The sequence below is a fragment of the Topomyia yanbarensis genome, chromosome 2 (genome assembly GCF_030247195.1).
Source record: "Topomyia yanbarensis strain Yona2022 chromosome 2, ASM3024719v1, whole genome shotgun sequence".
Classification (NCBI taxonomy): domain Eukaryota; kingdom Metazoa; phylum Arthropoda; class Insecta; order Diptera; family Culicidae; genus Topomyia; species Topomyia yanbarensis.
The window spans coordinates 444,317,443-444,343,697 of NC_080671.1; the positions used below are offsets into that span (position 1 = coordinate 444,317,443).

Below are 26,255 nucleotides of genomic sequence, written 5' to 3' on the forward strand. Positions count from 1 at the left end.
TTGACAGTGTCGTCACTTTCCTTATAATATGCACTCAGTATACGAGTACTTTGTGAGTTTGAAGAACACCATAATTGATTATCTATTCTCAGTGCTATACTAAAAATCAAAGTTACCTATTGTTGCGCACCACTGGGGATGCTCTAAAGCAACATAAAATCGGTACACAGAAGTTTGACAGTGACGCGTATGGATAGAAAACAAAAAGGATTATTTACGGTAGAAAGGAAAAGTATAGCTTGGATAGTGATAGTTGGAAATATTTAAAGGCGATAATGTGTGAGATTGCGACAGGGAGAACGAAACAGTTTAAGTTGTGAGAATACAAACCTGTAAGTACAGTGAGAAAAGCAGTGTGAGAAAACGGATTAACATACACCTTTGCCTCCCTTTAGCACGGCGACCTGAAATTTGCAATTCGGCAGTTAGGGTATCTCATCCTAACTTGACCTAAAATACAACAATAAAGTGGTAGATACGACAATCAGAAAGCGTGGAAAATAGGGAGAAACTACTTCTTGTAAGTGTAATTTATGCAAGAGTGATCCAGAATGCCGCTTATAATAAATGTTATGTACAGTTTGAGCGTTACCGTAAAACCAATCGGTTGCTACAAAAATTTAGTTCCGTATCCGAACACCTATATTTTGGGTTAAATTTGCTCACCGCGAAGTTCATACATGGACAACCCAAAATTAGGTAGAAATTTGAAGATGGCGATTGCCCATAATTTGAGTTCGTCGCTGTGAACTTTTTATTATTATTTATTATTATCATATTATTGAATAACGGCGGTTACCCAAATTCAAGATCATCGCTTCGTACTTATTTTTTGGTTAGCCCATCTCAAATTAAATAGTGGGTAATAGTTTTGCCAGTCATTGTTGTCGTGATTAGTGAAAATATTATGAAGTGACTCTGGAAGAGCATGGTAATTATGAATTTTGCAATAATGCCCATTAGATTGACTGTCAAGTTTTTTGTGAAAATCATTACGGGATTTTTTATCTTTTCTCGGAAAGGTCGTTTTAATTTCATTACCCCGTAGACTTTTTTGGAGTGATTTAACTTGTGTTTTTATTAAACTTTTTCGTTCCCGCAACAAATTCGTCTGATTGACCGTACTATATAGAATCGATGGATAAAGTGATCGGATTTTGAACAGTGCTGCATTGAACCTGATTCTGTAAGTATGTATCGTCCAGGGGACTACTGTGACAATTTCTAGGCACATTCCAAATTAGTTTATGGTATTTAGACATACTAGATTAAGTGTTCCGTAAAAAGTAAATTAGTGTAGTATCCATCATGCACTAGAAAAGATGTCTGATTTCCGGAGAACATTCTAGGCTATAACCTTATCTCCGTCAAGAAAATCCCTATCGTCAATAGTTTTGTTCCAGTACATAGCAGTTGCTCCGAAGCAAACAGGAGCCAAAAATACTTTACTCCGGTTTACTACCAGAAGAAGAAAAAAGAGAAGAAGAGAATGCAGAAACGATGTTTTCCCTGTTTACTTCGGAGTACTTTCAGTTTTTCTTGGTACTGCAACAAACTTAATATGATATACTTCCGCCGAGTGACAAACTCGTTGCACGATGTTTTATCGAGCCACTGGTAGAACAAGCATATTTAGCGGTGAGCAGCTTAAGCATGTTTATTTTCTCGTGACGAGATGAGCGATTGTAGAATTCGACAGAATTGTTTGTGTTTCGAGGTCAGGTAAGGTAATGTAAGAGGTTCAGAGATGCTATAAAAATTAAAAGAATTGAAAATTTCAAAATGCAATGTTTTAAAAAAATATTCGTTTGAAAATCGAATACCTAAGAAAATTTAAAAATTAGAGGTAAAAGCCTTAAAGATTGATTGAATTCTGAAAATTATGATTTAAAAATTTTGAAATTTGGAAATTTGAAGATTTCAAAATAAAAAGCTTTAAAAATATTAAAATAGAGTTATTTAAAATTCATTCATTTGCAAAATCAAATTTTTTAACAATTCTGAAATACAACGTTCCAAAATTCAATTTTTTTGAAAATTTGAACACATGAAAATGAAAAAAATAAAAATATAGAGATATTTTAAAACTTAGAAAAAATTAAAAATTTGAATGTTGAAAAATCTAACAATTTCAAAATTTAAAGATCTGATTTAAGAATCTAAGAAAATAAAAAATTCGCAGATTTCAAAATTTATGAATTCGTAAATTTAAAAAGCTTAAAGCTTGAAAATTTGTGTAAATTTAAGAGTCCTAATTTTTTTTGTATTTAAATGCTCAAATTTAAATAAAAATAAAATTTTAATGGTTTAAAAGCTTAAAAAAATTGAAAAGTTATGAGATTTAAAATAGAAAATTTGAGATTTAAAAACTTTTGCATTATTAAATTTATTAATTTTTCATTCAAAAATAAACTTAAACATAAACAATTAAGATTTACAAAATGGCAAACTTAACACTAAAAAATCGGTATTAAAAATGTATATACGTATATACGTAGAAATTCATCAATTTAACAATTCAAAAACTTAAAAATTAAAAAAAAATGGTTCAGAAGATTTTGAAAATCAAAGATCAAAGCTTGAACAATTTAAGAAATCAACCATATAGAACATTAGAATATGAAAATGTATTATTTGATGAATTGGGAATTCAAATTTTTAAAAATTTAATATCTTAAAATTTGGAAATATTATAATTTTGAATTTTGAGAATGCAAGAACTTTTAATAAAATTCATCAATTTGAAATAGAAGAATTTAAAACTGTAAAATATACAAAAATTAAATTTAAAATATTAGGTATTCAGAAAATCAAAAAAAATTGAAAATTTGGGAATAATTTTGTGTTTAAAAAATTTACAAATTGAATAATTTAAAAATTAGGATTTTACACATTTGAAATTTTTGAAAAGTTTTTAATTTTAAAGTTTAAAAATCGACCTATTCAAAAATTCAGAAATTTAATTGATTTACAAATTTGAAAATTTGCGAAATTAAATTATGAAAATATAAACATAATAAAGCTAACATAATATGAAATAAACTAAAAATATATCTATGACAAAATATTAAAATATAAAACAAAATTAAAATATTTAAATACAGAAATGCAAAACCATAAAAATATAAGAATCTTAAAATATTGAAATATAAAAAATAAAGGTATAAGCATTTTAAAGAATCTGAAAATATAAAACATATCAAAACGAAAAAATTTTATACATTTGAAAATATAAAGATACATAAATATAATTTTTTTAAAAGTATAAAAATATGGAAATATAATAAGATCAAATATTGGAAGAATAAAGGGTTGTGTTCGGGCTACGACCACGGTGTCATTTAAAAATTGGCTGTTTTCAAGACCATGCAATATAATTCGAGAAATAATTTTGATCTATTAAAGCTAATCATATTAGTACTGAAGACTACACATTCTTTCGTAAAAACATGCTTCACCACGTTCTAGCTAATTTTCCTGCTTCCACATGTTACAAATTATTATACACTTTCTCCCTTAAAACATAATGTATTATTGGTCGCTTAATAATATCAAAATTCTAAAGCCTATAATAGTCTGCCCGTGCTTTAGAAATACCTATAGAGGCATGTAGCCAGATGCCTTAGTAATAAAAAAACGCATCACCAATATCCGAAATATGAAACACATGTGCCAATACAACATAAGTAGCTTCCTAGGCTTATTACCCCGGCTACCTACGAACAGTTGAAAACATTTTGACATGAGAATTCTATCCGTTTCGCCCACCCAATGCACACACAAGCATAAAAATAACTCAATAGATCCCAACGCAAACTCACAAGCGGCAGCATTGACTCCCCTAGAATTATATTCAATGCTAAACAGCGACGGGACGACTAATCCCAAAAGCCTATGGTGATTATTTTAGAATAAGTTAACTAATGATAATGGTGTTCATCTTTTATAGCTTCTATACTCTGGAAACCAGATCCCAGATCCAACAGCTGCTGACGGCATCGAAAACTACTACGGTCGTGATTCGCTGGTTGGGTCACACCCTCTGTCCAACTAACGAATTTGATTCGCTAGTTGGACCAAAAATGCACCTGCTCACATCTCTAATTAATGTCAGTTTGACTGTCAATGTTAATTGGACACGAGAATTTGACATGGAATTGACGGATAGTTGGGATAAGTTGGTGTGGCGTAGGGTTGTGACCCATTATTGGTACCGTAATACCGGTATTGAACAAAAGCCAGTACCGGTATTTTCGGTACCATACAATTTTTTTATGAAAAATATATAGACTCTATAGCGGGACCCTTTTCCAAACATCGGTCTGCAAGGTGGCTTTAAATTATATTTAATTATATTCTAGATAAATCGATCAGCTTATGCCTTTGTGGGGAATTGAGGCGGGGCCATTATCTTAACAATTTTAGAAGTTAAATATTACTAACTCCCGTTGTACTGAACGATATGTTTAAATTCCTGCACTATTCGGTCGAAATAAAATTTCAACTATCTTCTACTAAATTTCAAAGTATTCACATATGGCATAAGAGTAAAAATTTGTTTTGAACTTTTATTAGCGACAATGTGATTGGTTCCAATTATTCACTAAGTGACGCGTAATAAGGCTGTGGTCTAAGTTATGTCTGTATTTGGTTTGCGCGTAAATCTTTGTCTATAAAAGAACGAACAGCGATTTACTAGCATACAATTTTAGAGTTACCTCGAATGGAGCGACTCGTAATTTTTGGTGATCGGAAAAGTCAGCGAAACTCCATATTTTACAGGAAATTAGGAGCCTTGGTCTGCGTAAAAGTCGAAACCAATTTACAGCAAATGATAATGTCCATCCAAAGTATCATTTGGAATCCTGAATGGAGTCCGTATGGCAAATGCCACAACCGATTTCGAAATCGAATAAGTCGGAATCAGTTGTGACACTTGACATGGATTCCATACTGACTCCAAATTCAGGATTCCAAATGGTTTGACTGGGCAGTACTTTTGGAACTTTTGGATTATCCATACAGCAGCTAAATTTCGGGTTATCCGTCCGCTACTCAAATTTTAGGTGATCCGCTCGGTACTCAAATTGCAAATCCGTTCGGTACTCAAATGTTGGGTTATATGATCATTACTCAAACTTTGGGTTACCCGCTCCGTACTCAACGCTCGGATTATCACACTACCCAAAGTTTAAGTTCAAAACGTGTTACCCCACTTTAGTCCATTTTGGGTTGGTTTCTACCCGAAATTAGGTAACGGCTGATAGGCGTGTACATATCTAATACTAGACAACCATGTCAAATGAACCTAAGTGCAAATAAGAGCTTTTGTTTACTTTTTCTTTCGGTGTCATCATAAATTTTAAACAACTATTTGTGCAACCTCGTAGAATGTCACACTTAACACCCTCCGGAAGTCGCGTTTATGGCCCATTGAACGAACAGCCGCTGGTGTTATAAGACGACTTCGCTAGATTTTCAGAACAGCGTGCACTCAGTGCACTAGCACGACTTCCGGAAGGTTACGACAGGTTCCGAATTAAAAAGAAGACATCTGTATTAAGTGTGTTAAGTCACCACAAAATGTTAAACCGGCATCACCCAAAAGTGTGCAAGCTCGAACGTGCTCGACTGCATTCGACCATCTGTTTTTAGCAAAATAATTTTTATGAATCAAAAGGGAAGTTATACGTTTGATATTGAGTACCAAGAAATAATGAAAAACAAAAAAAAAATATCATTTTTCTTGATGAAAAAGAAAAATGTAAAATGCTTTTTATGCAGTTACACAATAATATCTTTCTAAATAACACTGTAAAATACTAAAACGGGCATGAAAAGTGAAGCCTACTGTGAATAACAAAATACAGTCTTTAAATAAAATCACAATACTTGTGCTGCTTGTTTGCATTGTATGACGTTATGCTCGTTTGGCTCCGGACTTCGACAGTTTGTTTGGCCCGATAAAAGTACCATCGCTGGTTTATTAATATAATTGTCTATTCTTAGGACTATTTGACATGTTGATCTAGGAATCGATTCCGCACGTTTATCGTCCTTTCACTCTCGTTGTGATGTAGAATAAAGGACGTTCAGTATTTTACTACAAGTAGCAATTTGTCTTCCAACACTTCGTAGCGGTCTCTTTCACGAAGCAGAATGATAAGGGTACGCGGTTTGTTTGACTATGGCAAATTACTCCTGAAGTGCGGACTGGGTGCCCCTGCCACGTGTCAATTATCCGGGCTCTCGGTTTCTACGAAATGAACAAAAACGTTAGCAATGTCTGCGGGAAAATGGACTTGTTCCGGTTACTTCGTTACTAATCTGTCGGTCTGAATTGTGCCTTTCAATGAACTCAGGAATGAGGAAGACGTAATGTGACCGTTGGTATGTTACAGTTGAAAATTAAAATATGTATAAGCTTTTAATACACCATGTTCGTGTTGGGATGAAATAATTCAACATGATTCATTGGTTTTTGTAACGGTCTTAAACCATCAAATGCTACCGGCGGAAATAAAAAGACAAAATAGTTCCTTTTTCCACAACACACCACCTTTTTCTGGTCGCTCCACAAATAGCCAGAAGGTAAGCTAAACGAATCTATTTCAATTAGGACGATGCCATTCTAGAGCCGATAATCGCTATCGACCAAATGAGCTGGTCATTAATTTCAGTTTGTTTTCGTAGTCCACTTGCCTGCATTAAATGTTCTCGGGAGGTGGGTGGACAAGAAAAAAGCAATCGAACACAAACTTGGTCAGTGGAAGAAAAAAACATAGCTAAGGAAGAGATTCGGATCAGTGACGTTCATTTTGCGTTCGATGGTAGACTAAAGGGTGCTACGATCAACAATTGGTCAACTTTAACATGACACATTTGTTTCATTGTGCATTAAAAAACCTGCACAGCCCTCATTTTAAGCAGCATTAAGCCTACTGTTCGATTTTGACATATGCATTTCAGTTGTGAAAATGACATCGAGGAACAACCTAGCAAAAGCTTGCTCGCGCATTACGAAAATCCGAAAACTCGCACATCAAGTTGGCGAAATTGTGGAATGTAGCCAAATTAACTGTCACGAACGTAGTAAAAGTGTTCGAAAAGCAGTGGATCGGGAGGAAATCGAATCCAAATTTGACTCCCTCTCCCCCCCATGTAATAAATTGTCACAAATTTCTCTATACCCCCTCACCTATTATGTAACGAATCCTTTGTAATTTTCTTTCTTCAGTAAAACATGTTACGTAACGGTCTAGCTTACTCCCCCTCCCCCATATGTCACAACATGTCACAAGTTGTCGTACCGGTTCTCCCCCTAAAAGCGTTATGTAATTTATGAATAATCCCTAAATAAGAAGCTTTAGTGATTTTTATTTGTATGAATCGAACTTACAAAGAAAACATGATTTAATTTTTTAATATAAAGTTTGACTGATATACACACATTCTTGTTTGACCAATTTTTGATCGTAGCACCCTTTATCACGAGCAGGAAGGAAAGCTAGTGCTTGAATAACATCATATGCTCGATGGAACTCGCCGTCAGATAACACAAACAGTGGGAGCAATTTTCGTTTGTTTCCATGTGCCTAAACGTTCAAGAAACAATTTCATTTTCAATTTCAAGACACGAAACAATTTTACACGCTTTATTAAACATTTTATAGTTAATTTTATATGTGTGGATGTTTAACGACTGTGAAGATTGATTTTATGGTAACGAGTTTCGGCTTAGCAGTCAATAAAACAGCAAAAACGACGTATTGCTTCAATATCCGACGGTTTCGGTGATTTATTTCACCTTTTTCAAGGAATCTATAATGATATAGTATGTCAAGATTTGTTATAAATATGTCCGATTTGTCTGTGAAACTGTACTTACAGAAACTATCCGTTTTTTGTTGTATGTGTGTGTATGTCTAACATTCGTTGTCTAGTGTGTTTATTTTGTAATGGCGTCCAATAGTGGCTATTAGTGAAAATTAAAAAAAAATCATCAAAAAATATGTTGACGACTTACTAATGGCAATTCCCATAGACCAACTCGACCATGTTCTACAAATTTTCAACAGCTACAATGAACATATCCAATTCACTTACGAAACTGAACAAGACAACAAATTACCCTTTCTGGATATGCTGTTGGTCAGACAAGAAAACCAAAAGGTAAAAACAGAGTGGTACATGAAACCAATTGCCAGTGGCACGTTTCTAAACTACCACTCACTCCACCCGCTGCATCAAAAGATGAACAGCTCGAAATTTCGTTCAACGAGTAAACACCCTATCCACTAACCTAAACGACAATGAAAAAGCACTCATCATAGATAAACAGCTAAGCCTAAACAGCTACCCAAAATCTCTCCGCAAAAGATTAATCAACCGGATGCATCAACAAAATCATCACAATGTACCCTCCCCACCGCCAGCTGATGAAGACCTGCAACATACTTACCGATCAATAGCATACATTCCATACCTGTCGAATAAAATCGACAAGCACCTGAAAAACGATTACAAAAACATACGCCTAGCACATCACAACACAAAAACAGTTGGAGATATATTTACTAAACTAAAAGATCCCGTACCCAAAGAACATCAGAACAACATCATCTACAACATACCATGCTCAAATTGCCCAGCATGCTATGTGGGCATGACGACCAACAAATTAAAAACCCGGATCATCGGTCATCAGACTCACTACAATGCACTGGAAAAATACATACAAGAAGGATACACCGTCACCGACCCACAAATCGCAGCTCTAATGGAAAAAAAACTGCACTATTACACCATAGCATCACACAGGACCACAAGTTTAACCTAAAAAACACAATAATTGAAGACCGCCACCACAAAAAACATGCACTAACGTTTATTGAAGTTTGTCACATAGCAACCACCGAAAACAGCATTAACAAACGAACAGACACTGAAGGTTTAAACGCAATATATGCTGGAATAATACACACTCTAAAAAACCAAAACAAACATAGAAGAAAACTGACAGCAACCGCTACCATTATAACCTCATGACACCACACACGCACACACCCATCCAGCCAAACCTGTCAAAACAAAATAGTAATCGAAAAGGGAAAAGATAAAAAACCAAGCTCTGAACCCGTACACGGTAGAATATTCAAACCAAGCTTTTTTTAAATACTAGATTAGCGAGGAAGCTTTTTTACAGTGAAGTGCGAAAAATTATTGACACAGATGCAGTAAGTACACAGACAGATTTTGACCAATTCAAGTTATAGTTTTTAATTTTCACAAATAGCCACTATTGGACGCCATTACAAAATAAACACACTAGACAACGAATGTTAGACATACACACACATACAACAAAAAAACGGATAGTTTCTGTAAGTACAGTTTCACAGACAAATCGGACTTATTTATAACAAATCTTGGCATACTATATCATTATAGATTCCTTGAAAAAGGTGAAATAAATCACCGAAAACGTCGGATATTGAAGCAATACGTCGTATTTGCTGTTTTATTGACAAAGTGTTAAGACCTTTAAATACCATAATACTATGTTCACACTACGAGTTAAAACGTGTTATAACGCTATCTTGATGACGTTTTTCTTGTTGCTAATTATTAAAACATGTTTTAACTCTGTAGTGTGAACATAGTATAAGAATGGCAGACGAAGTTCATTTGCCCCGTCGGTTCGGGTGCGTGTCGCAAAGGTTGGTGTGTCAGTGTCGTTCGTCGACGTGCCTTCGGTCGTTTCCGGAATTTAGCTGTAGGCGGAGTGCCCGGGAGTAGATGAAACCGCGTTGCCAGGGTAGAAGCTGGATGCAGAGTTTTTGAGAGTTTAGTTCCGAACAGTATCCTGTAGATTCTGTACTGTTTGTTCAATGGGAGAAACCACAGAGAACAGACGTCCATCTTCAGCATTCAACTTGTGTAAAATCTCCAACGGTTTCGAAGGTAGTTGGGATAAAGGGCGAACCCGAAATTATTGCGACACACTCAACAGGGCATAACTTTTTTACCATTGGGTAAAAATCAACCAAATTTTGCACACTTTATCATTGATGTGTATTGTTTACATGCTGTCAAACTCGAAGTCGTGTTTTTCGATTCAACGACAATGGAGGTGAACCAACGCGAGTCGAGAGAACAAATTCTTTCCAAACACCTGGAATTTCCTGACCTGTCGCACCGCCAGTTGGGAAAAATGTTGAACATTCACCATTCAACCGTCTCCAAAGTGTTGAAGCGGTTCCAGGAGCGGTTGACGGAGAACAAAAAGACGGAGGGAAAGGTGAAGCGGATGATTAAAGCAAATCCCAACGTCTCAAGCCGTGATTTGGCTAAAAAGATCGGCATGTCGCAGAGCTACGTCAAGAATGCAAAGAAGAGAGCTGGACTACATACATACAAGGTAAAGAACTTCCCAAACCGCGATGAGCGGCAACAATCGACGGTTAAAACTCGGGCAGAAGATGCTGACAAAATATGGCTACTGTGTGATGGACGACGAAACGTATATAAAAGCCGATTTTAAGCAAATTCCGGGGTTGGAGTTTTTCACGGGCAAGAGCAAGTTCTACGTGGACGACATATTTAAGAAGAAGAAAATGTCGAAGTTCGCCTCCAAATATCTCACTTGGCAGGCCATCTGCTCTTGCGGACTGAGGAGTGAGCCTTTCGTGACAAAGGGCACAGTAAATGGCGAGATCTATTAATCTGAGTGCCTCGAGAAGCGCCTTTTGCCGTTCTTGCAGTAGCACGACGAAGCTCCGCTATTTTGGCCAGATTTGGCATCATGCCACTATTCTAAAAGTGTCCTGGAGTGCAATGAGGCCAATTCTGTCCATTTTGTTACAAAGGACATGAATGCGCCAAACTGTCCGGAGCTGCGCCCGGTGGAGCAGTACTGGGCAATGATGAAGCGGGAACTTCGGAAGAGCAAGAAGACAGTCAAAGACGAGAAGGACATGTTAAGAAAATGGAAAAAAAACTGAGAAACTGGTACCGGATGACACTGTAAAGACATTGATGGAGGGCATCAAGCGAAAATGCGTTCAATTTTACACTCAAGGCTCCATCGATTAACTTTTCTTTTGATTTTTTAAGTAAATATATGTATAAAACTACCCTAAAATTTTGGTTTGATTTTAAACATTATAAGAAAATTGGCATGACATTTTCGGTGTCGCAATAATTTCGTGTTCGCCCTTTAAAAACTTGCAAACCACTCATTTTAAAGATGTATGTGTGTAGCATCATGGCTACTGTTTGATTTTGATATTTGCTATAAGTTGTCAAAATGGCATCTAGGAACAACGGAGTAGAATTTTGCTCGTGCATCTCGAAAATCCGAGCTACACGTACGTCAAGTTGGTGAAAATGTTGAATGTGGTTAAATCTACTGTCATTAATATACTAAATATTCAAAAAACGTTTATCGACACTAGACTGCCCAGAAAAAATATGAATTTTTGAAAACTCAGTCGGCCCACCCCTGAGTCGATTCCTAGTCCCACCAGGAGTACTTGCACCAAATTTGAAGCAAATCGGACAAGTCTTACTACTGGACCAACGTGCCTGAAGCTTGTATGGGATTTTTCAACAATTTACTTGGAGAAAACTCACTAGTTCGTATTTTCGCCACTAGGTGGCACTGTATGCATCGTATTATTACTGTAAGTGAAAATTAGAAAGATAATTTAATTGTCTACAACTTTGTCGAAGACTGCTAGTAAATCCGGCTTTGTTAAAAGAAGTTATTAAACTTTTAACGAAGTGATGTCTGAGTCAGTTTTGCATGGGGCCTAACAGTGCATGGTTGTGTATCAGTACTCGAGTCCCTCGAACTATACATTTTTGTGAAATTATGGTTAGATTTAGCTGAATAGTATGTTTACAAGAATTGTAGTAAATAATACGAGCTATGTTTTGGTTAGAAAATTTTAGTTCCACCTGTGACCGCATAGAGGGCGCCACCACTAACTTTTCATAGCAGAGAGATAGAGTATCAAGGTGTTCTGATGAAATTCTGAAAAATTTCTGCTCTATAACTTTGTAGAAGACACCAAATTTCTATCTCTCTCCGTTGAAAAGTTAGTGTTGGCGCCCTCTATGCGGTAACAGGTAGAACTAAAATTTTCTAACCAAAGCATGACTCGTATTATTTACTACAATTCTTGTAAACATACCATTGAGCTAAACCTAACGATTATTTCACAAAAATGTTTAGCTCGTGTGAATCGAGTACTGATACACAATCACGCACTGTTAGGCCCCATGCAAAACTGACTCAGACATCACTTCGTTAAAAGTTTAATGGCTTCTTTTAACAAAGCCGGATTGACCAGCAGTCTTCGACAAAGTTGTAGGTAATTAAATTATCTTTCTTATTTTTACTTACAGTGATGATACGATGCATATAGTGCCACCTAGCGGCGAAAATGCGAGCTGGTGGGTTTTCTCCATGTAAATTGATGAAAATTCCCATACAAACTTCAGGCACGTTGGTCCGGTAGTTAGTCTTGTCCGATTTGCTTCAAATTTGGTGCAAGTACTCCTGGTGGGACTAGGAATCGACTCAGGGGTGGGCCGATAGGGGTCATTTTTTTCCTGTCACTCTAATCGACACCCAGGAAGACTGTATCAGAGGGAAACGAAAGACGGAGCTTGCAGAAAAGGCGAAAAAACAAGTTGGCCATAGAACGATCGCGGAAGCTCTACATGAAGATGTTGACGAAATTTGATTGCATGGTACGTCAAAGCAGACTTCAAACAGCTTCCTGGATAGGAAGATTATACATCGACTGGAAGAGGATAGGTGGATATTTATACAGGTCGGACTCAATTATCCGGGGATTCGATTATCCGTGATTCGATTATCCGGAGAAAATGATTCGATTATCCGGGTGTTTCGGGAAAAACAATAAATTTCAACTAGAATGTCTGATTATAGTATTAATTCGATCATTGCATTTTCGACGACTGAAAAAAGCAGAAAGCGGCTGGTCCGCATTATCTACTCCTGCCACCTCAAAAACCACCGCAGAACAGCAGTTAATGTCGAACAATCCCTGATACATCGTAAAATTTTCTATGGGATCTAAATGACGTGTCGAAACCTTGAAGGGTTCTCCAGTAATCTCGAGCCAGTATACCATGGAGCGGTGTGGTTAGCCTCCAGGGTACTACCAAACACCTCTTTCGAAGCAGTCTGCGTCGAGACCGAAGTACTACCCTAACGCTGGGAAACAGCCAGGGTAGCTCTCAAACGGACACTGAACTTCCTCGAGAAGACTTCTGGTGACAAATATGCCCTATTCACCATCGCGTCCAACATTCACCAGGAGTTTACCAACAAGTCCCTCTCAACCATCGCCCGTCTGCACTGCGTTAGACCACGGGCCTAGAATGATTCCGGATGGAACTTTAACGACAGTCTCACTCGCATAATAAAGGTCGGCGATCCCCCGAGCAGCATTATGTCAAAATATAAGAAACTTGTGAACAGTAGATATCGATAGCACACCAAGATCTGCACCGATGGCTCCAAGCAGACGACGGTGTCGAAGCGGGAATCAGCTGACTGGGGAGTGGGCTCTCATTCCGCCTTCCCCATCCTGCTCAATCTTCTCGGCAGAAATGGGTGCTATTGCAGTAACAATGAGAAGAAAGAACTCTGACACCACAACAGTTATATTCACTGACCCCAGCTCCGGCACATCTACACACCGTATGGTGCAGGCCATCGAAACCCACTGGTCACACTATGATGTGTCCCGAACACCGCGAGGAATAAGGAAACACGGAGGCCGACCTAACACTACACGGCAGACGAGCCAATACTCGACTCCCAGATAAGACCCAAACCATGGATATCCACAAAGACTGCAACAAAAATCTACTGTATGGGTTCACCAACCTCTGACGCAGATTCCGAGGACACACACACAAAAGATCCAAGAATCTACCGATTGTTGGGATGACCGGAATAACCAAAAGAAGCGGAAAATTCTCTTCCGACTCCTGGCGGGGCACACCAGACACGCCCAAAGCATCTTCAGCTTCCTAGAATAAGACTGTAACCTTGTAACGTCCGACTCTTCTTCGATCACCTACTCTCCAACTGCTGCCAACCCGAAAACCTTCAGTGGTAATACGGCGGGATCAATATGGGACGTGTTTCTCAACGATCCGGTCCGGGAGGAAGTATTTCTCCTATTCCTGAAGAACGCTGGACTATACGATCTCTCCCCGAGTAGTGGGGAGGTTTTCCACGGCCCTCCACCACCAGGAGCACCGAACTAACACTGAAGTTTCCAGAACAACACCAAGCTCCACCAATGAATCCTCTACCACACCATCCTGACGTTGGAATGAAACCCACAGAAGGGCAACTCTCTGGCGGCGGCGCTCAAAACCCATACCAGCTTCCGTTTACGCTCCCCCTGCACTACCCCAGAGGATTGCCACAAACAACGTGGTACAGACACCGTAGGCAACCGGAAGCACTCTGCGACACCGTAAGGAGTACTGAAGTGGCTTCCCGCAGCCCAAATCAGCATCAGCAGCAGGAGACTTCACCGCCAAGACACACTCCCTTGACACGGTGGTGAGATCTTCCGCGTTCCTACTCGCCCAGGAGCATCCAGCTACCATCGAAGCTCCCAGAACAGAACCCCTACGACAATCACCAAGCACCCAGTGGAATAACCCAATTGCCGCTACGATGCCGGAAAGAACACGCAGGGCCACAGCAAACGACACACACAAGAAGCGGATTATCCCGCAACGCCCCCCTCCACCGCCCCAAAGCATCCTCCATAAGCAACCCCTCCCAACCCCGGGCACTCTGCCACAAGCACAGGACTGCTGCAGAGGTTTCCCGCTGCCCAAACCAAGGCAACAGCTGAAAACCACAAAAACAGCAAAAAAATCCTATTCTCTAAATGTAAAAATGAAATGTAATTATAAACAACAATAATTAACGGGTAAATGACCGGTCAGGTTAAAATTCGAATAAACAAACAACAAACCAAAGTAGGTGTCATTTTTACCCGACCTGACCCAAGGATCCACCGGAGTATCTCCGACCATAAAGGCATTTCCGGTAAATTCAACTGGTGAATTAAAACTAGAAACTCCAATAAAACCAGAAGTAAGTCGATTTATTAAATAAAACGGCCGGCTCTCATGGTTAAGAGAGACAAGTCTGTCTTTACGTGAGACATGTTGGTAGACTTCATAGTAACTCCGCCTCAGCTCGTCTGCTGCCAGCAGAAGACAAAAGATTAGTCCGTAAAATATTAAGCCTGTTTCTAATGATCCTGCCACTTCCAGTTTTCCTATCTGTATATTTCACATCCCTACTCTCACTTGATTACTATAGTTCGAAAATTGTCATCACTTTCCCACTTAGTAATCTCCAGCTAATTTAATGTCGCTAAAAAGTAAAAAAGAAAATGTGACGGCAGTCGAATGTGTGATTAATGAAACAAAAAAAAAAGAAAATGAAAAAAGAAACTATTTTACAAAGGTTCAGAAAGAACAACTCATGTTAAAAAGAAGGAAGATAATCACGTTTTTTTAGATGAACCACCATAACGTAAACACAATAATAAATGAAGAATCTTTAATTAAAACCAAATAAATGAAGTAACGAGTGTTCAATAAAAAATTCAACGAATTTAGTATTTTTTTTATTAAAAACATAATGTTTATTCTTCAAAAAACGTCAATGAATATTGGAGAAGGGGCCCTGGTTAGTCGTACGACGGAACTTAGTGGCGAAGCTCTCACAAGAGCGCTGGACGGCATCTTCCGGATACAATTTCGGATCCTGGTGGTCAACTGCTTCGTATCCTTGGCCCGCCAATTATTTTTGTACACTAGTGCACTGAGGGAGCCGAAAAAAATCCTCAATGGGACGGAACTGGGGTAAGTTGGACGGATTCATTTCTTTCGGCACGTACGGTATCTTTTTCTGCTCAAGATACTCCAGCGTCTTCTTGGCGTAATGGGAAGACACCTTGTCTGGCCAGAAGACGTACTTCCCATCCGCATGATGCTCCTTTAAGAACGGTAGAAGAATTTTCTCAAGCCACTCCTCCTCCACTTGTTGATTGATGGCCAGATAGCTTGGCTTGACCCATGGCTTTGAAATCTTACTGTCCTACATAACTTCTTTTGTTTTTTTCTTCAAATGTATGCTTAATCTTATATTTTGCTTCGGGGGGTGTGTCCGACTTGTTGCTGGAATAGTAGCTGTCATTTCCTGGAATGTGGGTCTTTGAGAGCGGCAAGTAACTTTCGTCGTCCAGCACAAACGACGTCCTGCGGTAGTTCTTCATCATCCACCGGCACTGCGATTTCACTATCGCTATCTGCTCTTCCGTGTACTCGGGGGACCTAGTCTTCTTCTGACAGATGATTTCCTCCATCCTGAGGGTTCGGTGAATCAAGATATGGGAGCAGTGATATTTACGGCCGGCGTCACGCCAACTCGTTCCGTCCTTGTTGTCGAACAGCCTTTTCAACGCTTGCTTCTTCTTCTTCTTCGTCATTATCTTTGCCGGACAGCCGCTACCGGCCCTACGCTCCAGGCTCAGCGATGCCAGAATTCGGTAAATTGTACTCACGGGCACGTTTTCGTCTCGAAAGTGGTCTACCGTAAACTTTTTTCAACGATGACCATGCGTTTCGTAAAACCGTACAACACGCTCACGTAGTACTTGCTGTTTCTACGTCATCTTCGATTGAACTGACAGCACCCGAGCGAAAAGAAAACTGCCACCCATTTCTAGGGAGTCCACAGAGCAATTCTCTTGGAAAGAAAAAAAATTATGCTCTTTACTTTAATTACAGAAAGGTATTGAAATCATTCTCATTTTTTATTGAACACCCGTTTGTCTAGCACTATGGCCAAATTGTATTCAGTCAGATGGCATTCGGTCCATTGACTTATTGAAGTAAATGGACTTCGGTCAAGTGACCGGATAACGAATCAAACAGCGTATTTTGCCCTCTCTTGAAACCACGATAATCGAGTGCTCGGGGATTGAAGTCGATACCGATCTTGGTATCCGTTTTATGGCTGCAGCGTATTTGAATGATTCCTGATTCCCGACCTTGATTCTTTAATTCTTGGATTCAAGGAATGTTTGATTCTCGAAATCTTGGAATCATGGATTCTAGGATTCTAGTATTTTTGGATTCTTGAATTCTTGGATTTTTAGATTTTTGGATTTCTGGATTCGTGGATTCCTGGATTCCTGGATTCCTGGATTCCTGGATTCCTGGATTTATGGATTTCTGGATCTCTGGATTTCTGGATTCCTGGATTCCTGGATTTCTGGATTTCTGGATTTCTGGATTTCTGGATTTCTGGATTTCTGGTTAAAGCCTTAATAAATAATTCTTGGATTCCTGGATTCCTGAATTCCTGGATTCCTAGATTCCTAGATTCCTAGATTCCTAGATTCTTAGATTCCTAGATTCCTAGCTTCCTAGATTCCTAGATTCCTAGATTCCTAGATTCCTAGATTCCTAGATTCCTAGATTCCTAGCTTCCTAGATTCCTAGATTCCTAGATTCCTAGATTCCTAGATTCCTAGATTCCTAGATTCCTAGATTCCTAGATTCCTAGATTCCTAGATTCCTAGATTCCTAGATTCCTAGATTCCTAGATTCCTAGATTCCTAGATTCCTAGATTCCTAGATTCCTAGATTCCTAGATTCCTAGATTCCTAGATTCCTAGATGCCTAGATGCCTAGATTCCTGGATTCTTGGATTCTTGGATTCTTGGATTCTTGGATTCTTGGATTCTTGGATTCTTGGAATCTTGGATCCTCGGATTCTTGGATTCTTGGATTCTTGGATTCTTGGATTCTTGGATTCTTGGATTCTTGGATTCTTGGATTCTTGGATTCTTGGATTCTTGGATTCTTGGATTCTTGGATTCTTGGATTCTTGGATTCTTGGATTCTTGGATTCTTGGATTCTTGGATTCTTGGATTCTTGGATTCTTGGATTCTTGGATTCTTGGATTCTTGGATTCTTGGATTCTTGGATTCTTGGATTCTTGGATTCTTGGATTCTTGGATTCTTGGATTCTTGGATTCTTGGATTCTTGGATTCTTGGATTCTTGGATTCTTGGATTCTTGGATTCTTGGATTCTTGGATTCTTGGATTCTTGGATTCTTGGATTCTTGGATTCTTGGATTCTTGGATTCTTGGATTCTTGGATTCTTGGATTCTTGGATTCTTGGATTCTTGGATTCTTGGATTCTTGGATTCTTGGATTCTTGGATTCTTGGATTCTTGGATTCTTGGATTCTTGGATTCTTGGATTCTTGGATTCTTGGATTCTTGGATTCTTGGATTCTTGGATTCTTGGATTCTTGGATTCTTGGATTCTTGGATTCTTGGATTCTTGGATTCTTGGATTCTTGGATTCTTGGATTCTTGGATTCTTGGATTCTTGGATTCTTGGATTCTTGGATTCTTGGATTCTTGGATTCTTGGATTCTTGGATTCTTGGATTCTTGGATTCTTGGATTCTTGGATTCTTGGATTCTTGGATTCTTGGATTCTTGGGTTCTTGGATTCTTGGATTCTTGGATTCTTGGATTCTTGGATTCTTGGATTCTTGGATTCTTGGATTCTTGGATTCTTGGATTCTTGGATTCTTGGATTCTTGGATTCTTGGATTCTTGGATTCTTGGATTCTTGGATTCTTGGATTCTTGGATTCTTGGATTCTTGGATTCTTGGATTCTTGGATTCTTGGATTCTTGGATTCTTGGATTCTTGGATTCTTGGATTCTTGGATTCTTGGATTCTTGGATTCTTGGATTCTTGGATTCTTGGATTCTTGGATTCTTGGATTCTTGGATTCTTGGATTCTTGGATTCTTGGATTCTTGGATTCTTGGATTCTTGGATTCTTGGATTCTTGGATTCTTGGATTCTTGGATTCTTGGATTCTTGGATTCTTGGATTCTTGGATTCTTGGATTCTTGGATTCTTGGATTCTTGGATTCTGGGTTTCTTGGATTCTTGGATTCTTGGATTCTTGGATTCTTGGATTCTTGGATTCTTGGATTCTTGGATTCTTGGATTCTTGGATTCTTGGATTCTTGGATTCTTGGATTCTTGGATTCTTGGATTCCTGGATTCTTGGATTCTTGGATTCTTGGATTCTTGGATTCTTAGATTCTTGGATTCTTGGATTCTTGGATTCTTGGATTCTTGGATTCTTGGATTCTTGGATTCTTGGATTCTTGGATTCTTGGATTCTTGGATTCCTGGATTCTTGGATTCTTGGATTCTTGGATTCTTGGATTCTGGGATTCTTGGATTGTTGGATTCTTGGATTCTTGGATTCTTGGATTCTTGGATTCTTGGATTCTTGGATACTTGGATTCTTGGATTCTTGGATTCTTGGCTTCTTGGATTCTTGGATTCTTGGATTCTTGGATTCTTGGATTCTTGGATTCTTGGATTCTTGGATTCTTGGATTCTTGGATTCTTGGATCCTTGGATTCTTGGATTCTTGGATTCTTGGATTCTTGGATTCTTGGATTCTTGGATTCTTGGATTCTTGGATTCTTGGATTCTTGGATTCTTGGATTCTTGGATTCTTGGATTCTTGGATTCTTGGATTCTTGGATTCTTGGATTCTTGGATTCTTGGATTCTTGGATTCTTGGATTCTTGGATTCTTGGATTCTTGGATTCTTGGATTCTTGGATTCTTGGATTCTTGGATTCTTGGATTCTTGGATTCTTGGATTCTTGGATTCTTGGATTCTTGGATTCTTGGATTCTTGGATTCTTGGATTCTTGGATTCTTGGATTCTTGGATTCTTGGATTCTTGGATTCTTGGATTCTTGGATTCTTGGATTCTTGGATTCTTGGATTCTTGGATTCTTGGATTCTTGGATTCTTGGATTCTTGGATTCTTGGATTCTTGGATTCTTGGATTCTTGGATTCTTGGATTCTTGGATTCTTGGATTCTTGGATTCTTGGATTCTTGGATTCTTGGATTCTTGGATTCTTGGATTCTTGGATTCTTGGATTCTTGGATTCTTGGATTCTTGGATTCTTGGATTCTTGGATTCTTGGATTCTTGGATTCTTGGATTCTTGGATTCTTGGATTCTTGGATTCTTGGATTCTTGGATTCTTGGATTCTTGGATTCTTGGATTCTTGGATTCTTGGATTCTTGGATTCTTGGATTCTTGGATTCTTGGATTCTTGGATTCTTGGATTCTTGGATTCTTGGATTCTTGGATTCTTGGATTCTTGGATTCTTGGATTCTTGGAATCTTGGATTCTTGGATTCTTGGATTCTTGGATTCTTGGATCCTTGGATCCTTGGATCCTTGGATTCTTGGATTCTTGGATTCTTGGATTCTTGGATTTTTGGATTCTTGGATTCTTGGATTCTTGGATTCTTGGATTCTTGGATTCTTGGATTCTTGGATTCTTGGATTCTTGGATTCTTGGATTCTTGGATTCTTGGATTCTTGGATTCTTGGATTCTTGGATTCTTGGATTCTTGGATTCTTGGATTCTTGGATTCTTGGATTCTTGGATTCTTGGATTCTTGGATTCTTGGATTCTTGGATTCTTGGATTCTTGGATTCTTGGATTCTTGGATTCTTGGATTCTTGGATTCTTGGATTCTTGGATTCTTGGATTCTTGGATTCTTGGATTCTTGGATTCTTGGATTCTTGGATTCTTGGATTCTTGGATTCTTGGATTCTTGGATTCTTGGATTCTTGGATTCTTGGATTCTTGGATTCTTGGATTCTTGGATTCTTGGATTCTTGGATTCTTGGATTCTTGGATTCTTGGATTCTTGGATTCTTGGATTCTTGGATTCTGGGTTTCTTGGATTCTTGGATTCTTGGATTCTTGGATTCTTGGATTCTTGGATTCTTGGATTCTTGGATTCTTGGATTCTTGGATTCTTGGATTCTTGGATTCTTGGATTCTTGGATTCCTGGATTCTTGGATTCTTGGATTCTTGGATTCTTGGATTCTTGGATTCTTAGATTCTTGGATTCTTGGATTCTTGGATTCTTGGATTCTTGGATTCTTGGATTCTTGGATTCTTGGATTCTTGGATTCTTGGATTCCTGGATTCTTGGATTCTTGGATTCTTGGATTCTTGGATTCTGGGATTCTTGGATTGTTGGATTCTTGGATTCTTGGATTCTTGGATTCTTGGATTCTTGGATTCTTGGATACTTGGATTCTTGGATTCTTGGATTCTTGGCTTCTTGGATTCTTGGATTCTTGGATTCTTGGATTCTTGGATTCTTGGATTCTTGGATTCTTGGATTCTTGGATTCTTGGATTCTTGGATCCTTGGATTCTTGGATTCTTGGATTCTTGGATTCTTGGATTCTTGGATTCTTGGATTCTTGGATTCTTGGATTCTTGGATTCTTGGATTCTTGGATTCTTGGATTCTTGGATTCTTGGATTCTTGGATTCTTGGATTCTTGGATTCTTGGATTCTTGGATTCTTGGATTCTTGGATTCTTGGATTCTTGGATTCTTGGATTCTTGGATTCTTGGATTCTTGGATTCTTGGATTCTTGGATTCTTGGATTCTTGGATTCTTGGATTCTTGGATTCTTGGATTCTTGGATTCTTGGATTCTTGGATTCTTGGATTCTTGGATTCTTGGATTCTTGGATTCTTGGATTCTTGGATTCTTGGATTCTTGGATTCTTGGATTCTTGGATTCTTGGATTCTTGGATTCTTGGATTCTTGGATTCTTGGATTCTTGGATTCTTGGATTCTTGGATTCTTGGATTCTTGGATTCTTGGATTCTTGGATTCTTGGATTCTTGGATTCTTGGATTCTTGGATTCTTGGATTCTTGGATTCTTGGATTCTTGGATTCTTGGATTCTTGGATTCTTGGATTCTTGGATTCTTGGATTCTTGGATTCTTGGATTCTTGGATTCTTGGATTCTTGGATTCTTGGATTCTTGGATTCTTGGATTCTTGGATTCTTGGATTCTTGGATTCTTGGATTCTTGGATTCTTGGATTCTTGGATTCTTGGATTCTTGGATTCTTGGATTCTTGGATTCTTGGATTCTTGGATTCTTGGATTCTTGGATTCTTGGATTCTTGGATTCTTGGATTCTTGGATTCTTGGATTCTTGGATTCTTGGATTCTTGGATTCTTGGATTCTTGGATTCTTGGATTCTTGGATTCTTGGATTCTTGGATTCTTGGATTCTTGGATTCTTGGATTCTTGGATTCTTGGATTCTTGGATTCTTGGATTCTTGGATTCTTGGATTCTTGGATTCTTGGATTCTTGGATTCTTGGATTCTTGGATTCTTGGATTCTTGGATTCTTGGATTCTTGGATTCTTGGATTCTTGGATTCTTGGATTCTTGGATTCTTGGATTCTTGGATTCTTGGATTCTTGGATTCTTGGATTCTTGGATTCTTGGATTCTTGGATTCTTGGATTCTTGGATTCTTGGATTCTTGGATTCTTGGATTCTTGGATTCTTGGATTCTTGGATTCTTGGATTCTTGGATTCTTGGATTCTTGGATTCTTGGATTCTTGGATTCTTGGATTCTTGGATTCTTGGATTCTTGGATTCTTGGATTCTTGGATTCTTGGATTCTTGGATTCTTGGATTCTTGGATTCTTGGATTCTTGGATTCTTGGAATCTTGGATTCTTGGATTCTTGGATTCTTGGATTCTTGGATCCTTGGATCCTTGGATCCTTGGATTCTTGGATTCTTGGATTCTTGGATTCTTGGATTTTTGGATTCTTGGATTCTTGGATTCTTGGATTCTTGGATTCTTGGATTCTTGGATTCTTGGATTCTTGGATTCTTGGATTCTTGGATTCTTGGATTCTTGGATTCTTGGATTCTTGGATTCTTGGATTCTTGAATTCTTGGATTCTTGGATTCTTGGATTCTTGATTTTCTATTCTTGAATATTAACTTTCGAGTGATAATTATTGATCGTTAAGCATATGTCATCATTGCCCTGATCTTCCCGCCCGGATTTCGTAAAGCGAATAAAAGACATCCGCATTCCTACCAAGAATGATTAATTCAACGTATGTTTTCCATTTGGCTGGCTCGCGTGCTTTAATCCGCTTCCCTCCGGTACGAGCACACGTGTCGTTCAGTGATAAATTTTCCCGTCTATGACAAACGACCTATTCTGCCGCGGGACATTCTACGATTTTTCAAACCATTCACGCACACGCATTTTTTGTGCAGCATCCATATTTCGTTTCATAGCTATGTAGGTCGTTGGAAATTGAATTCGTGTTGTTATTAAAATTCCTCTCGTTTTCGCGGATCATAACTGCTATGAAAGATGGGTGGTTTAGGCTATTGAATTGGAGCGAATGAATCCACGTTTTGTTAAATGTTTTGAGAAAAATTCTGCAAGGAAATAATTTGCATGGTTTAGAGAGGTCAATTATACTTGACTTTTGCAAATAAAGGATCTGTAGCCGAAGCAGCGCTAGCTAAAAACCCAGAAAATAATTATTGCGGTTGTTAGATCAATTGCTTCCGGCCATTTGAGCTTCATCAATACCGATGTGTGATGCTTAGTAAGACAGGTCTAAATGATGTTCGGTTGCCACGAAGCTACAAAGCAGAAAATATAACAATTCATTTTTGTTGCTATTGATGGATTGATTGGTGGTAACCCAGGTGTAAACTTTTCATGGGTTAGTGCGCAATTTTCAAATCATTTACAGAAAAAAAACAAAATATGCACACCCCATTGTGCAAGGATGGCACTTGTCTAATAATCGTCTCGGGTGAAATCAATTGTCCGATTGCAACAAACTGGATGTAATTATGGAGAGCAAATTCAGTACTGGCACTAATTAATACTCCTCGAGGCCAAATACTGGTGCTTCATATAGTATAATTAATTAAAATCAGTTCATGTCTGCTGATAGATGAGGCGGTTTCAATTCCGAATAATTGCATGTCCACATGGTGATTTCGATAAAAATTAATACGGATGCATGTGATATTGACAGGTTAATAATGCGCATTGTCAAATATAATATAAATGTTAAAGTTGAATTATATTCATTTTTGTTCATCTAATACAAAACGGCTCACTCGAGTTCTGCTGGCTAAATGTCATCCAAACGTAGACATTTCTCTATCCCTACCCTTTATCCTTTACAACCCGCATTCGATTTACCTCAGTCCGTTCCTGTGAGCACTGATTTTGACCATCACATATTTGTACGATTGTTACACAATTATGCACCGAGATTTACAATTTTTTTCGCATCAAACATTTACCCTCCAACCATCACCAATTAATCGTCTTTATCTAACTACATTTACAAAACTCGCCTACTGCAGTGGACAGGCGATGATACTGATGGCTGCGTTACCCGGCAACGTCGACAACCGGTAGCCACACCAGCACACTGTCGACGATTTCTCGTAGTCCTATTTCTTGATCTATCATCGCCAGCCACCGGTGTCCAGGCTGCGGGTTAGATTGCAATCCACCGAAAAATCCAGCGCGTTCGGAGTTGGATCCGAGTAGAACGATGGCCGCGACAGAATTAGCGACCGCTCGTCAGCCAGTGCCGCCACGTCGCTGTAACTCGGTTGATAACGTTTCCCTCGACTACAGGACACGGATGACGTTATCGTGCCCATGTGCGCACTCCGGATTGTTTGCTGCATGGAAGAGGGGGTTGGAGAGAAAGATAATGGCTTTTGAAAATGTGGCAAATGACGCAGGATTAATTAATTTTCATCTTAGCAAGCTTCGGTAAACATGTCGGGCATGATGCTGGCGACTCGTTTGTCACGGAACAACAATTTTCGACGGGGTTACACACAACTGACCCTGGGAAGACTTACCTCGTTCCGACCGGTCGCAGATGAGCAGTATCCAATGAAACGCGTGGTTGCAGTCGTCTGTAGACCGACGCCGCCTTCTCGGAAGGTAGAATCAATTTTCGTGCGTGTGAAAAGTGAGGCCAGCCCAAATTGAAATAGAATAAAGGAATGGTAGAACAATATCAACAAAAGTTAGGAATTGTTTGCTCCGTCGGGGTGTACAGTGAAAATTTTACCTATTATTTCTATATACATATTATTGTTGTTGGATGGATGTGTCTCGTAACAGGTTTTTATGCCCACCTCTACATATATTAACATTGGCGTTGGAAGAAGCAATTCTAACGAATGAGGAACACTTTTATTCGAAAAGGTTGCACAGATTCCATACAGTGGCCAGATTTCTGCTACTGGGAAGTTTCAAACATTATGAACAAACATGTATGTATTATATGTATCTCAATTCTCGGTCTAGGTCAACTTCGGGTACATACGGTTTGTATAGAACTACCCAAACCCTTCCCTTTTCTTTGTTAGAATGTAAACAAAATCCATATTGCATTAATCTAGTTGATACAGAATGTCTCGGATTTCAGAAAAGATTCAGTTTTGAACGAGGAAAAATGTCAGTAATGACATAACCGGAATAAAAAAGGACTACAATTGAGGTTATTAATTTACAAGTTCACATTCAATGGATTTTTTAAATTGCACAGAAATTTGCGCAGATTTTGATATTATATTATATTATATTATATTATATTATATTATATTATATTATATTATATTATATTATATTATATTATATTATATTATATTATATTATATTATATTATATTATATTATATTATATTATATTATATTATATTATATTATATTATATTATATTATATTATATTATATTATATTATATTATATTATATTATATTATATTATATTATATTATATTATATTATATTATATTATATTATATTATATTAATGACTCATGCTGTCGGAACCGATTGCGACAGCATAAGTCATTAAATTGACTTATTGATTGTTGTTCTCTGGACGTGTTTAGTTTTTGTTATGGTTCCTGTTCACAATTTGGGAATAAACAGCCAACAGTCAAACGATGTTCATGATTTCAAGTAATTATTCGCGATTTGTGTGATTTCTCGTCGCGTTTCCGTACTTTGAGCTTACTATTAGGTCTTTTTTGTCAGACTATCGGGATTTATGTTCATGATTTCAGGATTTTAGACGAGATTTTCGTAATTTCTATTCAAGTTATCGTAATAGTTTAGCCAGGAGTAGAGTGATTCATGTTCATGATCGCAGGATCTTAGTCACGATTTTTGATATTTTAATCACGTGTA

At 38.1% G+C, this 26,255-nt stretch overlaps 1 protein-coding gene and 1 long non-coding RNA gene across 2 annotated transcripts in view; one reads left to right on the top strand and one right to left on the bottom strand.

Annotated features, from left to right (window-relative positions):
- The first annotated feature begins 215 nt into the window (after nt 1-215).
- The window catches only part of LOC131685700 (uncharacterized), a 37,827-nt gene continuing 11,787 nt past the window's right edge, over nt 216-26,255 (top strand). The window contains exons 1-2 of the long non-coding RNA XR_009304860.1: nt 216-332; nt 396-520. This is a non-coding gene — a long non-coding RNA (uncharacterized LOC131685700). The remainder of the gene's footprint in view (nt 333-395; nt 521-26,255) is intronic.
- LOC131685689 (adipokinetic hormone/corazonin-related peptide receptor variant I-like) overlaps nt 24,089-26,255 on the bottom strand; it is a 357,691-nt gene continuing 355,524 nt past the window's right edge. The window contains exons 8-9 of the mRNA XM_058969579.1: nt 24,917-24,990; nt 24,089-24,730 (exon numbers count right to left, since the gene is read on the bottom strand). Of these exons, the coding sequence (XP_058825562.1) occupies nt 24,509-24,730; nt 24,917-24,990 (296 nt within the window). The 3' untranslated portion in view covers nt 24,089-24,508. The remainder of the gene's footprint in view (nt 24,731-24,916; nt 24,991-26,255) is intronic.